A 14551-nucleotide genomic window follows, 5' to 3' on the forward strand; every position below is an offset into this window, starting at 1 on the left:
TTTTTTGCAAACATGCTGCACCTGTATGAGTGATTCAATGAGCAACAGAGCAAGCCACAACATAAGCAACTACGTAAGATGCAGCTAGTATGACAGGAGGAAAGGCTGGCCAGGATAACGGGGTCTTCCCCTTGTTATAAGGGTTAGCTATTAAATTGTTTCAAGCCTTCTCATGAAAGCACAGAGTTAGAAAGAGGGAGACAGCTACACAAGCTGGCAAGAAGAGAGCTGGAGTGAAGTTACAGTTCACCACAGCACCACCATTTGATGTACTTTTCACACTAAAAATATGTATTCATTCTCATAAACACCAAATCCGGTCAACCTCTGTAACAGGTCACCATTTGTGCAGGAGTCCTAACAGGAGCACAAATTACACAGGAGTCATAGTAGACAACACAACAGACATTTCTCATTACTTCAAGTGTGTGCACACAAGCATTTAGCACCTTTGAGCATGAGAAAATAAGTAGATTTCTTTCCAAATGCCCCAGAGCTGATAATTACTGCAGCCAGACCAGAAAGCCAGAAGCTGTATTCAGAGCACTGTGAAAAGTCCTTGATGTCAAAGTTCCCGGGCTTTTGTTTTATTTCCAATCTTTGTTAGCCTGACCAACGAGCAAACCTCAAACATTTCAGTCTACAGGTAAGAAGTGCTTACACCCTACAAATCAGACTGTACCTCAGACCTGTTCAAAGATGTTCAGCATAATTACAGTTGATCTTCTCTTCTCCATTTTCATTTTGTAAATAAGGACTTTCCAGTAAGCTGCAGAATACTAAATAGAAATTCTGGTCATGGAGAGTTTGACACAAATTGAAGACCTCTTTATTTTAAACTAATTCATGTCAAGTCCATCAACCAATTCATAATCTAGTAGACACAAGGTGTCACTCATTCCTGTTAGGTTGAGGAATTTTTACAATTGGATATATTATGTAATAGTGACACATTTTTCAGATAGCTCTTTTCATATGCACTTGAGCTAAGTGTCAGCCACACAGGTGTGTGGAACCTCTGCAGGACCTATTTCAACAGTGTCTTCATTTCCATTATTTTTTGCAGTTAGTTTTCACACTGTAAGAGCTCTTGTTTACATATATAAGTGGGATAAAGCTTCCAAAGATGCTAATAGTGTTCAATCAGGTTCCAAATTTTGTGAGGCCTTCCTGTTAGACATTTCTTGCAACATTTACTTACTCCCCTAATGGGTTATTGGATGTCCATGCACTATTAGATCTCAGCTACAAGAAGAACAGCTATTTCAGAAGTAAGTTTTAAAAAGGAAGATACCAAATACCACTGACATTCATTTCAGAAAGTTTATTGCACCAAATGCCGCAAAGAAATAGACTAAAATGATAGCGTACACAAACAACTGTAAGAAAAAAAACCAACCCATGTAGTTTGACATTGGTATTCAGTCATTCCTAAAAAAGCCTATGCTCTCCAAACATGCAATAGCAACACACATTTTTTTCTACTATGGAAAACCTGCTATGTATGTCAAATTAGCCATTTGACCTCAAAAAAAAAAAATGCCTAGAATATATTCAGCAGTTCAGACTCGATTTTGATTTGGGTCCTTTTGTAGAAGTTATACTTGAGGGATAAGTGATCATTTTGTGTAAACTTTGTACACAAGAGTTTGGTGTGTCTGAAAAGGGTTTTTGACTTTAAGAGTAAAGATGCATATAGTAGGGAGTGGGAAAGATCAATCTATAACTCTGGAGGATGCCATTAGAAATGTGAATTACAGAATCAGTGTCTATTTGCTTCTTTTGGGCAGAAGAAAGTTGTATACATTAGTACAGAGTACCTGCTTAAATTAAAATGTTTAGATCTTGGTATCGTTTGGGGTTAAAGAATTCATTTAGATTAAATACTACAGTTTAGCAGTTCATTCCTCCCCTCTGTGTGTGAAAGTTTAGTCTTGCCTGAAAAAAGCATACATTCTTTAAATTGCACCATGTAAACTGCATTTATGTGGGATTTTGGAAAGACTGTGCACTCCCACTTAACCAAGAAAGTATGTATTTAAGTTTACAAAAAACTACATAATACTGATAAAAACAACTTTGGAATATTTGAAAATTAAGCTACATTATCAATTTTAAAACACATCTGTACATTCATATCACTTTTCATCCTATTAAAATAAAAACAGAAACATGCCCTAAAGATGTCTAACACCACATCTGTAAATACTTACTGCCCTGTCATGCCACACTAATTTACATAAACAGCAAGATGCTACCAAAAACAAAGTTAAAGACTTAGAGTCAAAAAAAGCCCTAGAGGTGGAATCCTGTCAACTGAGGTAGTACATTTGGTGGAGGGGAAAACGTGTATTTAACTTTCTTTAGCCTAACGCCTTTTAAAGGTAATAAACAGCTTTCATTTTGGATTTTCTTTCCCCCAAAACTAAAACTGTGAGAACAAGATAGTTCATCATGTAATTTCTGAAGAGCAGCAAAATGTTAGAGAAAGCAGCAGGAACTATAAAGTTTTAGCCTGGGCTGAAGAAAATCCAAGTGCTTTTGACCATCGGCTCACATGCCACCCCTAGGTTGATTTGATGCCTTGCCAAAAGGCAGGTTTAAGTTTTTTGTTTTGTTTTGTTTTAAATAGTTGATGTAGTAAAATCAGGTGTTACCGATCATGGTATTAGTCTTGAAATCACTGAATGATGCCTGACCTTTGACTTCCTTAGTACACTCTATGATAACAAAAGCACATATTTCTATGTTAGCACATATTTCTTTGAAGAATTGTCAGTCTGTTCAGGTAAAAACCCAACTAATACTTTAAGAGAACCGGAATTGACTTTTAATGTACTCAGCTACTATTTAAGAGTGACATGAAATAGAGAAAGCACGGGAGGATTTCTATATACACTCAGGGAAGCGGTTTCATAGTCTTACACATGCGCACGCACACATTCTTCATCACAGGGGTAGTTTAGGAATATGTGACTTGCTCTACGGTTTTCACTTTGTCTTAACCTTGTGGAACAGAGAGTGGTATCTGCTAACAGCTATATGCAGAGGTAAGTTTACTTTCCAGCAGATAGAAGGATTCACAGACCAAAGATATGAAGAGTTTGCTTAACTATAAGCAGTAGGAGAAAACCTGAACCATAGAAAGATTTTAGCCTTTTTAGGCAGAATACTAGGGACAAGTATGAAAATGCAATAAAAGAAACAGCTGGAATGTCAGGTCAGAAATCCAGCATATACGGAACAGCTTTAGAAGCATCGTATCAGAATTTTCAGTATCCCTCCACTTGGAAACAACCTCTCTTCACAGTAGGTCAGTCTACCTATTTCCCTCAAAAAGCAACACAAGGTTAATCAAGACCCCCATCACATTTAAACAACTCACAATATGCACATTTCATTATTTCAAATCATTGAAAGTTTACTGTAGAAAAGTCCAAACATCAAGGTAGTAGGAAATAAAAACACTTTTAATAAAAGTGTGTCCCTTCAGCGTTAAAATCTGTAATCGTCAACGAGGAGAACTCACAACCGGTGACCGGGAGTTTCTTATTAGAATTCACTATTCCCAAGCACTTGTGTTGCTAGCAATTTGCTTGCAAGCTGACAATTTCAGACACCTCATTCCTGCTGGCTCACAACAGAATGGTCCGACATTGAGTTTTCCGTTTCTTTAAGAATATTTGTTTTGATCCTTTGTTCTTTCCTCAGTCTGGTCCACAGTTTCATATCCAGCTTAACAGTGCTTTATGCAATAAAAGTAATTTTTTTTTACATTCATGTTATCAACCACATGAAAACAGTAAAATACAAAATTTTATTTTGCTTTCTAGAAACACAGAAGGCCAGTATCAACTAGTGGAGAAGTAGTTTCTGGTCTCGGAGTAGTTAACCTATTAAGGAAAGGCACCCGGATGATAGTTCAAGATTTCTGTAGAATCAAAAAGGGTAACTGCAAACATTCATAGTAATATCAAATATTGGGGTTTGTCCCCTACATTTCATTTTACTTCAAACAATGCTCCTCTTTTATTCCTACTTAGAGTGACAACTAGTAGCTGGAAAAAAGTGATACTTTTGACTGAAGGTTTAGGGGGTGCGTGGGGGGGTTGTTTGTTGTCTTTTATTTCCCCAATAAGACTGTCTTCAGTTTGTGCCAATTGCTTGGTGTACGTGCGCACAGACACGCACTAACAGCACTAGTATCATACAGAAGTTTGTCAAATTCATACTCCTTGGAGATAGTAATACTTGATGACACCAAGACACAGGTTTAGTTCCCAGGACTACAGTCATACAGAAACTCAAGAGTTATTGAAGTTGCGTCAGCAACAAATGTAAACTTGTAGCAGAAATTCCATAAGGCTTTCCCACAAAATCCCTATCTCAGAAGTCCATTCCATTCCACTTCTAGCCATGGGCTCATTTGAATGCCTCCTCATTAAAACAGAAGCAGCCACAGCTTTCTTAACCTCTTGTCCTTTAAGGGAAAAGTCACATCACCTCATGCACACCTCCACTCCCACATAACATTTGGCTGCTGAATTCAGGTTCCTTGTTCTGAGCTGGTCAATTCTACTATACAAAATCATGCTTATGCTCTGCAAGAAAATCATGTCCCATCTAATACACTTGTGTATAGGAATACTATATACATAGTTTACAGCTCCTCCTCCTCCCCAGCAAGGAAACATACACCACACCACACTCACAAGCATAGTATTACGAAATCCATTCTAACCCACTTGTTCTTTTAACTGTTACTTCATGGTTTTGAGCAGCGTTTTGGACGGCAGCTCCTGGTCTGCCACATAGTGTTAACTTTTGTCTTTGAATAAAAATAAAATGCAAGAATGCAGTCACTTTCTTGATTTAAGTCAGAAGTGAGATTGTAAGAAAAACCTGAATGCCTTTTACATTATGTAAACTGAAGTCCTCCGATAAAACATCCGGTTGAAATCAGAATCGGAAGGCAGTAGAATGTACAGTCATCACCTGCTTATCTCAGTGTTGCCCTTTACCAGTGTTTGGCATCTCTGTTCTTCATTCAACATTCCCATTTTCTTTCTTTTACTTTAAGGGAATGACTATCCTGAGATTTGAATTTATAAGAGTATTTGAGCAACATACGGGGAATGAGTACTTGCTATAGCAGCCAACAAAGGCAAGTCATTGGATTCAATCCTGGAAATTAAAAAGAGAGAGACAGACTTTAAAATATATTGTCACCTTCACAGAAGAAGAGAAACACAAGAGGATATTTTTCATCCACTTTAAAGAAACTGGAAGTGTCTTGCTATAACCGAGTTCATTGTTTAATTATTATTTATTGCCATTACTCATAACGTACCAGTAAAGGTAAGTAATAATGCTTAAAACCAAGAAGTGTGCTACCATTTAAGTCAAAAGATAGCAGTATTACATTTTGTGGTGTATATAGTCTTTTTTGGTTTAAATAAAACCTTTTATTTATTTGCTAAACCATAAGCCTTAGCTTGTAGTCTTACCAGTCAGTGGGCACCAATAAGCCCAGTTTAAGAAAGTACTGAACATCAGCTTATGGAAGACTGTGCAGTTCACCATGCAGTAGCACTTTCTTACCAAAAATGACCAAAAGCTGGGATTATTAGTTATTATGCAATAACAGTACCAGGAATGTCTCTCAAATACAATGCTCAGTTTCCAGCCGTTTCCAGTGTAAAGCTCAGAGGCCAGGACATGTGTGTGTGTGTGTGTGTATATATATCTTTATACACATATACACACGCTGAGAAGAGCGCTTATTTCAGGGTTTCACTATTTACAGCTACATTTCTCAGCACGAAATCTTCAACAGTCTGGATAAAGATAAATTAAGTTTTACCTACTGTGCTAAAAACCATCTTCTTGGGAATGTGTATTCACTTCTTCCCCCTTTCCCCTCTTCTGCTGTCAGCAGGTGCATCCCTAAAGGTTGTATGCCAATCAAGTACTATTATTAGAAGACAGCTGCCAAACAGGACACCTGTCTATTTTCCTACATCTGCTTTTTGAGAACCCCTCTTCCCTCAAGATACAACTGCACCACCTAACCTTCCAAAAATTCTCAAGTATTTGTTGGGATGGAGTTTTCATTAAGGAGACTGAGACAGAAAGAGTGCGTATGAATGTGTGGATAACCTCCTAATGACCAAAATCCAAACTTTCTTCATCCTGAAGGTTTTAACAATAAGTGATTTGTTCTTGCTGTCAAACTGTGTCTCCTCCTGATTTCCAGATGGCTCAGTAGAACCCATTTTTACACTTTATTAGGCACGTGAAAGAGCAGACTGCTAAATATGAAGTAAGAAGCAAGTCCCCGTGGGAACAAGATGTCAACATTCAGAAACCTAAAAGGAAAATAAGTGCCCCAAGTTTTGCCATTGGTCAAGACCGATATCTGCAATACTCACCCCAATACAATTCCTAGTTCTTTTACATGCACTCTTGTATGTCCTCGCAGATATTCTGAAAGCATTTTGCTTTTGAGATACATCTCTTGTAGTCTATCCTCAAGATGCATTATGCACTGTAAACACAGACCAAAAACCTCAGAACGGCTTTAGCAATCACATGCAAATTTTACAGAAATGTAAGCATATCATTTTAGCTTCTATCTTAGCTAGAACATCTTTCAAACTACATCTCCGCTCCAAAATCCAGAAAAGGCAATTGGTTATGTTACAGCTGTGCTAGCAACATTAAAAAGTTATGCTACCCCCTCAAAGGGTTAGGGCATTCCAGCTTTCTTGGGCAACAAGTTTGTTGCACAAACCGCACATCCATTTCCCACTCAAGTCAGCCACAGTGTTTCTGCTGACTTAAAATAGTTTTAACCAGGTTCAAAGACACTCAAGACATCTTACTAAGAATCAAACCAGAATACTTGGATCAAGATATCTTTTTTATAAGTCAGTCCTATTTTTTCTGAAAGACTCAGTCTAGACAACAGTTCCTAAAATCAGCACTCTAGCTCTAGGGATCTGCCATTCAAGAAACTAAGACTCAAGAAGTGGAAGATACCATTATCTTATTTGTCATAGAATTATAGCTCTCTTGCTCACTGCTTTACTGGAGAAGCTAGGTTATGAATCCATTTTAGGCATTTTTTTTATTAGTCCTAGGTATTTCTAGTTTAAAATTGCTTAAACATTTGATGCTGTTTCCCAAAAGGTAATAATTCAAGTTGAAATACCAATTTAATCACTCCCCTCTTCTTTCAGCAGTAGCATGCTAGAAATGCATGTTATTTTTAAATACAGTCATGTGATGCATGGTAATTTCTCATACACCAACTGCAGGAGAGCAGATGAACCTTAGCTTCAAAGAGCGAGAGGGGTTTTTTGGTAAGACAAGGTCAGTAGGTAGGATGTCTTCACAAGGTGAGTGGGTAGGATGTCTTATCAGGTACTTTGTTCCAGGACAAAAGGTACATTCAATTTGATATATTCCTTCTTTCCACAGGGATGACCACTTCAAAAAAGTTAAATTAGTTCAGCTCTCCAAACTCCAGGAGATCAAAGCAGGAGGCATATACAGAACCTCACATTATCAAATGTATAATCATCCAGCAGGCATAGACAGCTATTAGAAACAGCAGCAGCAAATAGCTTCAGGCCATCGTCGAATGTACTTTTCAAGTTGAATGAAAACCGTAAGTATTAGAAGTGTGATCCTGTGAAACCAGTCTTGCTAATTAAAAAATAATCAGCAAAAAATAGACTCATGCTTGTAGGTAGTCTACCATGTATTTTTCTGATGGTCTGGAGCAAGATTTTTAATGATTCTCTGATCTTATATCTGGTCTTAATCACGGAAGATAAAGAGGCATTTTAAAAAAAAAAAAAAAAAACAAACATGCTACATAGTAGTAGGATAAGATAACTGCCACCAGTGGAGGAAAGGCAAAATCTTTTTAAAAGTAGTTTGGTCTATTTGCTTCAAGCAAGTTTTCACTCAAGTCATTACAATCATAACACTTCTGATTCTAGCCAAAAGGGAAACATTCTTATCTTCTTCATTACAGGTAACTCTAATGCAAAAGGCTATGAGCACTTCCTCAGCTGATTCACAAAGTAGCAGTTCAATATATTTCAATTCCAGTACTCATGCTAGAGGATTATGGATTTTTACTTTTTTTTTTTAAGTTGTGAGGGAGCAAGTAAGGAAGAATCCCACATTATTCTAAAGGAGAGATTCTTTACATAATCTTATCTGCTCCTCCTGAATGCCAAAGAATCAAAAGACATTTTTCCTCATAAGCTCAGTACATGAATCCATTTTGTTCAAAATGTCCACGTTAAGCGAGGTACAGAAGTCTCTTTTTTTGATGTTAGCTTCCTCTGCAGCTTTTCTCATTGACTAAATGGGGAAAAAAAATGCCAAGTCACTTCTAAAATTAGAAAAAAGTAGCTTAAAATTAGTTTAAAGGTGCAGGTAAAACTTTTGACATATTGCTGACATGCAGCAGCTGCGATCATCACTTCCCTCTCACCCTGGCATACTGCCAAGCTCTCCGCAGTATGGTTACTAGTCTGAAGTGCCACAACAAAGATATCACCACTTGCTCTTCATCCGGTCTCATGTTGGGTTTTGTTTTTTATTGTACCACAAAAACCCAAAAAGCTTATTCATCTGAACAGTAACTGCACGTAAAGAAATGTACGCTCATAAAGGAAACTTCAAACATACTGATTATGCTCATCTCTTATCAATATTAGTACATATGTTTTTGTCAAAATTTAAATCAATAGAATCACTACAATAGAAGTCACACTTCTCCCCCTAGAGTTTAGTGGAACACTTGACTTCCATGCACCCATATTTCTGTTTTAGCAGAGCTGTAAAATCCACCGACAGGAGGATCAAAGTGTCTCTAACGTGGATTATAGAAAATTTACAAACTAGTAGCACTGTCATTCATTGTTCCTTTTTCTAAGAAAAAGGAAATAAAACCCCCCAAAAAACAGTCCACCTCCAAAACCCCCCACACCACACAAAGCATACAGAAATTGCATACATAAACCTCAAGGCAACATTGGAAAGAACACTTCAGTTGCAGAATCAGCTATTCAGTTTAGAAATGCCAGAATTTAAGATGTTACTGTGCAAGTGTTAGGATATAATTTTAACCAAAGTTACATATTTTTTGATGCCCAGAAGAATCCAGAGACAACATTGACAATGTACCCACATATTTTGCCCAGCACTTGACTTCAAGAACTTAGCGTAATCAATACCACTAATTTCATCCAAAACAGTGCCGACTAATACTATTTACAGCTGTTAGAGTTTAGCTCTATCTTCCTCTTCCATCTGCTAGCACAGTCATTACACAGGCTTCCTACACAGTTTCTCAAGGCTATCTGCTGAAGGACAAATCAATTCTGTTTATTGAAAAAAGGGGTGGCTACTGAAAAAAACTCCCCATCTTTCCTAATCTACAATCGTGCATTAAAAATTGTATTATAATTACCACTGCCAGACTTGTAGGTAATTTTGTTGTTATCAGCAAAACCAGCATTACTGATTTGCTCTGATGAACTCCACTACTAACGAGGACAGGAAAGGATGCTGTGGGATAGGGAGTACGCAATATGACAAAGCAACATCCCCTGCTGCAACCCACCCACGCCCAGGCGTTTTCAGGTTTACAGTCTCCTCCCAGCAATCCTATGGAGACATTGGCAAGGCTATCTGAGACGGCACTTGCTGACAGAGTTGGCTGAAATATGCCTAAAACAGAACAGTCAAGTAAACACACACAGGCACAATTATTTGGGGAGAAGAGAGAAAAGGCATCCACTGCATGGGGTTGGATAGAAAGCCCAAGGATAGAAAGCTGTATGCTAGAAACAGGCTTGGGTAGATAGAAGTTTCAACAACATAGAGTAGAGAACTGTGGAAATTATATGAACAAAAAAAAAAGCCAAATTTAAGACCCCTAATCATAAACACGTGAGAACCATGCTAAAACTGCCTAAACAACTTTAGTTTTGGCATATGCATTCTGGAGTAGTTAACTTTAACCTGATCTATTAGATGTAAATTACAGATAAAACAGTATCTGTTACTGGACTGTAGCATGCATTCTTTTAAATATGTTGTACCAACTCTGCATTATTTCAGGCATTAGTTCACTGGTATAGCAACGCAGTGTACAAAACTCTGCATTTGCTATCTAAGCTAAGCAATTTTCATTAGCTTCAGTAAAGAAATACTTACAAAGTCAGCTGGGACGTTGAGTTTGTAAAGCTGTAAAATAGACTGCAATAAACTGGATACTTGACTCGAAACCAAAACATCCTTGCCTAACTTCATATTGTCCATCATCTTTCTCTGGCTTGTAGCTACTTGTACGTTCCATTTATCTGTGTCTGCAATAATACAGACAGCTTCTGCTATGGGCTCATCTAGCACTGGATGCTGCAACAGATACAAAATACAAACATTATGTGACACTTTGATATACATTTCCACAACTTAGTTTGAGGTTCCACTTTTATTCACACTGAAGCAGGGAATAAGAAAGTGATCTAATGAATGTTTTTGTCCAATAGGAAACCGAAGGCATCTCAAAAATGACAAGGAATACCAACTTCAGTGACGGGTTTACGTTCAGCAACATCGGGTCAGTTAAGTCTTAAGTGCCAGTTTGATCAAGGCATTTAATTTTGTTTAATTAGTGCTTCAAAATCACTACTCCAATATTGTTTTATTCAAGTATTCCACCACCTTCCCTGAAAAGATAATTTACTTCCGAAATTTAGAGAGTAATAATTATACTGATCCAGTGATGGTGGAAGTATATTTAATGTTTCGGAGATATGTGAGGGATTTCACTATGCACAATCAAGGCAGGGTATGTATGAAGAGACAGTATTGTATTAGACCAATCTGACATTGTTTAAAATAGTTACATACACACGCATCACTGTTTCGGATAGTACATGAACGCATTCCAGCAGGATGATTCTTGATTGCTATAGAGAGAAGCTGTTGACAATTACTAGATAAACATTTAAAACTGCATACAAAGGTCACACAGTTACTTTAGTGAAAGGTTAGTTATAAATTAATTCTATAATTTAGGAGTACCTAAAGCATAGTAAGAACATGGCAAAGTTCTTACCTACAGACAACTACTTTCTGTAGTCAGTCATTTCTGCTACAGTCTAGTATAATCTAGACTTCCACAAGACTTCACCTCCCTTGCAACACATGCCACTAAGTGGCAAAATAAGATGTTTCAACTTGCATATCATTTTTATGAAATATAGATAATTCTGTCTGCTATTGTGACTGCAGAGAAGCAGTTTGAGGTTTTTTCCTTGTCTGTAACTTGAAGTTGCAAACAATTTTTCTTGTGTTTATCTTTGAAGAGAAGACTTAAGAGAGCATAAAGGAAAGCATGTGATTCTTGTGCGAACAGGCTTTGCACACAATGAATTAAGGGCTTACATCTCTCAAGAAGGAAGACATGTCAGGTGTGGCTGTTAAGAACGGGGAATTAGAAAGAAACAGGACCTATTCAAAGGACCTGCTTCTGTAGTTCTCAGTAGTATCACAACTCCTACTATGACTCAGAACAGTACTTTAACTCACATGCATTGCATGAAGTAGGTCTGCTAGTAGACACTGCTTGAGTTTTTCATCATTATTTATTCCATGTAGCACTAGATCAGGTATATACGTATGACAGTAACCACCTAGAAGTGATCTTCCAAAATTTTTCACGCATTGACTGCTGATTGTATTTGACCTGAAATACAGAAATACAAAGCAGGTAAGATTCTTGCTTGACAGACTGCATTCAGATTTTAAGTGAATGCTATGTTTGGTTTATCACCCCTGCTTCTACTGCAAATATTAATCAACAATTGTATTCAAAATACAGTAAACCAATTACTGGAGCTCTTTGAAACATGGATTTTGAAAGCTGAACTTTAACAACGTATTGATTCCTTCAAATTTATGAAAAGGCAAATCTAAATATATTAGAGCTTGTGGTATATATGAGCTCCCTGTTCTGCAGCTAACAGGTTTGCTAAATTTGAGTTTTCTCAAACTCAGCCCAAGAAGCAAACTCTTTCTAGCTACCTACCTTAAGCATCAGCAAGCTCCATGTGCACCTGCAAAGCTCAAAAGTTTTCAAATAGGATGACCTTATTTATTTCAAATCAGTCTTTCATTTGTCAGATATGTCAAATCTAAAGTTATCAGTTTAAGCAAAGCTGACGTTTTGCTTGTCCTCAGATGTTCTATCTACATGTCTACATCAAATGTTTCAGGCAGTTTATATTAAAAAAGTTTGATCACTTTTTATTAGATATTTGAAGAACACCTTTGTCAGAAGACTTCAATACCTAAGCCTGCTCAGTCTTGGTTTTCTTTTTGCCAAGTCTGTTTACAAGAATCCTAATCACACCAGTGTCTGTTATGGATTTGTTTGCAAGGAACTTAGTCAAGATCCCAGAGGATTTCAGACTTGAAACCCTGAACATCTCTAAAGTAGCAACAGCTTTTGACTCCATTTAGTTCTAAATTAATTACTTCTTTACCTTGGTAAAGGAAGTTCCACTTCTGCAAACTCTTCAAGTCTTTTGCTGACATTATCGTGATGCACTTCATCAGGGATACAACAATCACCTTCTTCATCACTGGCTCCAAGAGCACTGTCTGAACTCTCGTTCCTTGGAATGTCCCCTTCAACTCTGAAGGGGATTTTCCTTCCAGCATCCCCATAGGGGACATCTTTAGCACCTACTTTAGGGGAATCCTGTTTGACAGCAGAACCTACTTCTACACAGCCAGGGGAATAGTTCTCCAGATTGCCAGAGCATAAAGTTCTAGTTTCTTTCAGGCTTGGCAATTTTACAGTTTCTATGTTATCTGTGGGCAAGAGCGGCTCACTAGATATTGTGTTCACTAAATTAATTTCAGTTCCTTTGCTTTCCGTATGTTGGTTATTAAGTATACTCTCCTTCACCTCACAAGGTGGGATTTGTGCATAACAAACATTATGTTTACTGAAGGGTATAAAGGCAGCTTCACAACTTTCTTTTTGATTCTGGGAAGCATCCACAGTCAGATTTGTGGAACTCGAGGCACAATGTATCACCTCTGGATTTTTTCTGAATGCCTTCAGATTTTCTTCTATTTCTCTTCTATGAGTTTCTAAGTCTGACTCTGGTGATGCAGAACTTCCAATCTGAAAGGTGACCTTTTCTAAGTGTGAACTCCTGTGGCCAGACCTTTCAGGACAAGGTAAGGCAGATGACCTACTAGACAATTGCTTTTCCACTTTTCTCTCATTCTGGTTCTTGTTCTTCTTTATATCCGTTAAATCCTCCAATTTAGATGGCTCTTCAAAGTGGTAGGATACGATTCCTGTATCAGTGACAGTTCTTTTCCTACCATCAGCTGCTCCTTTATGGAAACTGCCAGTTAGACAGTCCACAGATGCTTCAGAGTTTTGACTGGCCTTTCCTATTGCTTCTCTCTTTTCTTTTGAAGAGGCTGGGACAGCATGAGTGCTTTCTGGGTCACGTACCCACTCTGCAATACTATTGTTCTTACTTCCATCATTCTTTAGAGGTAGGATTGGAGGCACAAGAGCAGGTTCATTTTTAACAGTGACAACAACATAATCAGACTCCTCCACCTCTCCCTTTTCTAGTGCAGTTGTGATCTTGCTTCCATTTAGCACTTGCTCTCCTTCCCCAGCCTTCTCACTCCATGTCAGCTGATTTTCCTGCAGCTCAGAGCACCGAATGAAGTAAGTTAGAACATAGAGCAAGCGCTGCACCAACTCCTTGCGTTTCCCAACGATAACAGTTCGAGTCAATCTAACTGGAGAGCCTATGGCACCGTAGAGATCACCTATACAGGAAAACAAAAATTTCACATGCTTATGTTTGGTTGTAATATAAGCTATACTGTTTAAATTCAACACATTTTGAAACAGCATTTACTATGGACACAAATCAGACAGTTTCTTTCACAGTAAGTTCATAAAAGTTTAAAGCAAAGAATAACAAAATAAGTCCCCTAGTAGTTCTTACACCTGGCTTGTGTCCAGAAGGGTTTTGGGGTTTTTCTGAGGGATTAGCTGCTATTACTCAGTTTCTTTCTGTTCAAAGCCACTAAGGTTTTTATTTACATGATGCTTACAAGATATTATCACTTGGAAATTGACACAACAGGGGAGAAGAGGAATATAGATCCAGCTAAACTCTGAAGCCAGCTATACTATTTTCTATTTTTCTACTAATTTTCTTTCACATCAAAGTTATTCTGTTTTATTGCAGTCACTTTTTCCGTTAAACACAGGAATTTTCATACAGATAAAACCTAAATTATATTTTTCAGGACTAAGATATCAAAAAAGCAAAAAGGATTCAACATTAGCTTAATAAATAAGGTTCTGAAAAGAGGTATGTAACTACCTTATTGGGCAAGGCACGTGCACTTCTATGTACTTGGAGTCAATCTCACCAACGTGAGCATTTAATCTTTAGCCGGGGTTGGTGGA

At 37.6% G+C, this 14551-nt stretch overlaps 1 protein-coding gene across 7 annotated transcripts in view; it reads right to left on the minus strand.

Moving 5' to 3' along the window:
* Nucleotides 1–1309: 1309 nt before the first annotated feature.
* The window catches only part of FNIP2 (folliculin interacting protein 2), a 52781-nt gene continuing 39539 nt past the window's right edge, over nucleotides 1310–14551 (minus strand). For 6 of the 7 annotated variants that reach the window (XM_076336605.1, XM_076336601.1, XM_076336603.1 and 3 more), the window contains 5 exons: nucleotides 12579–13899; nucleotides 11623–11779; nucleotides 10243–10443; nucleotides 6432–6547; nucleotides 1310–5184 (listed from right to left, as the gene is read on the minus strand). In XM_076336605.1, the coding sequence (XP_076192720.1) occupies nucleotides 5106–5184; nucleotides 6432–6547; nucleotides 10243–10443; nucleotides 11623–11779; nucleotides 12579–13899 (1874 nt within the window). In that variant the 3' untranslated portion in view covers nucleotides 1310–5105. The other variant, XM_076336600.1, reaches the window with a different exon arrangement.

The sequence above is a fragment of the Aptenodytes patagonicus genome, chromosome 4, assembly GCF_965638725.1.
Source record: "Aptenodytes patagonicus chromosome 4, bAptPat1.pri.cur, whole genome shotgun sequence".
Lineage (NCBI taxonomy): Eukaryota > Metazoa > Chordata > Aves > Sphenisciformes > Spheniscidae > Aptenodytes > Aptenodytes patagonicus.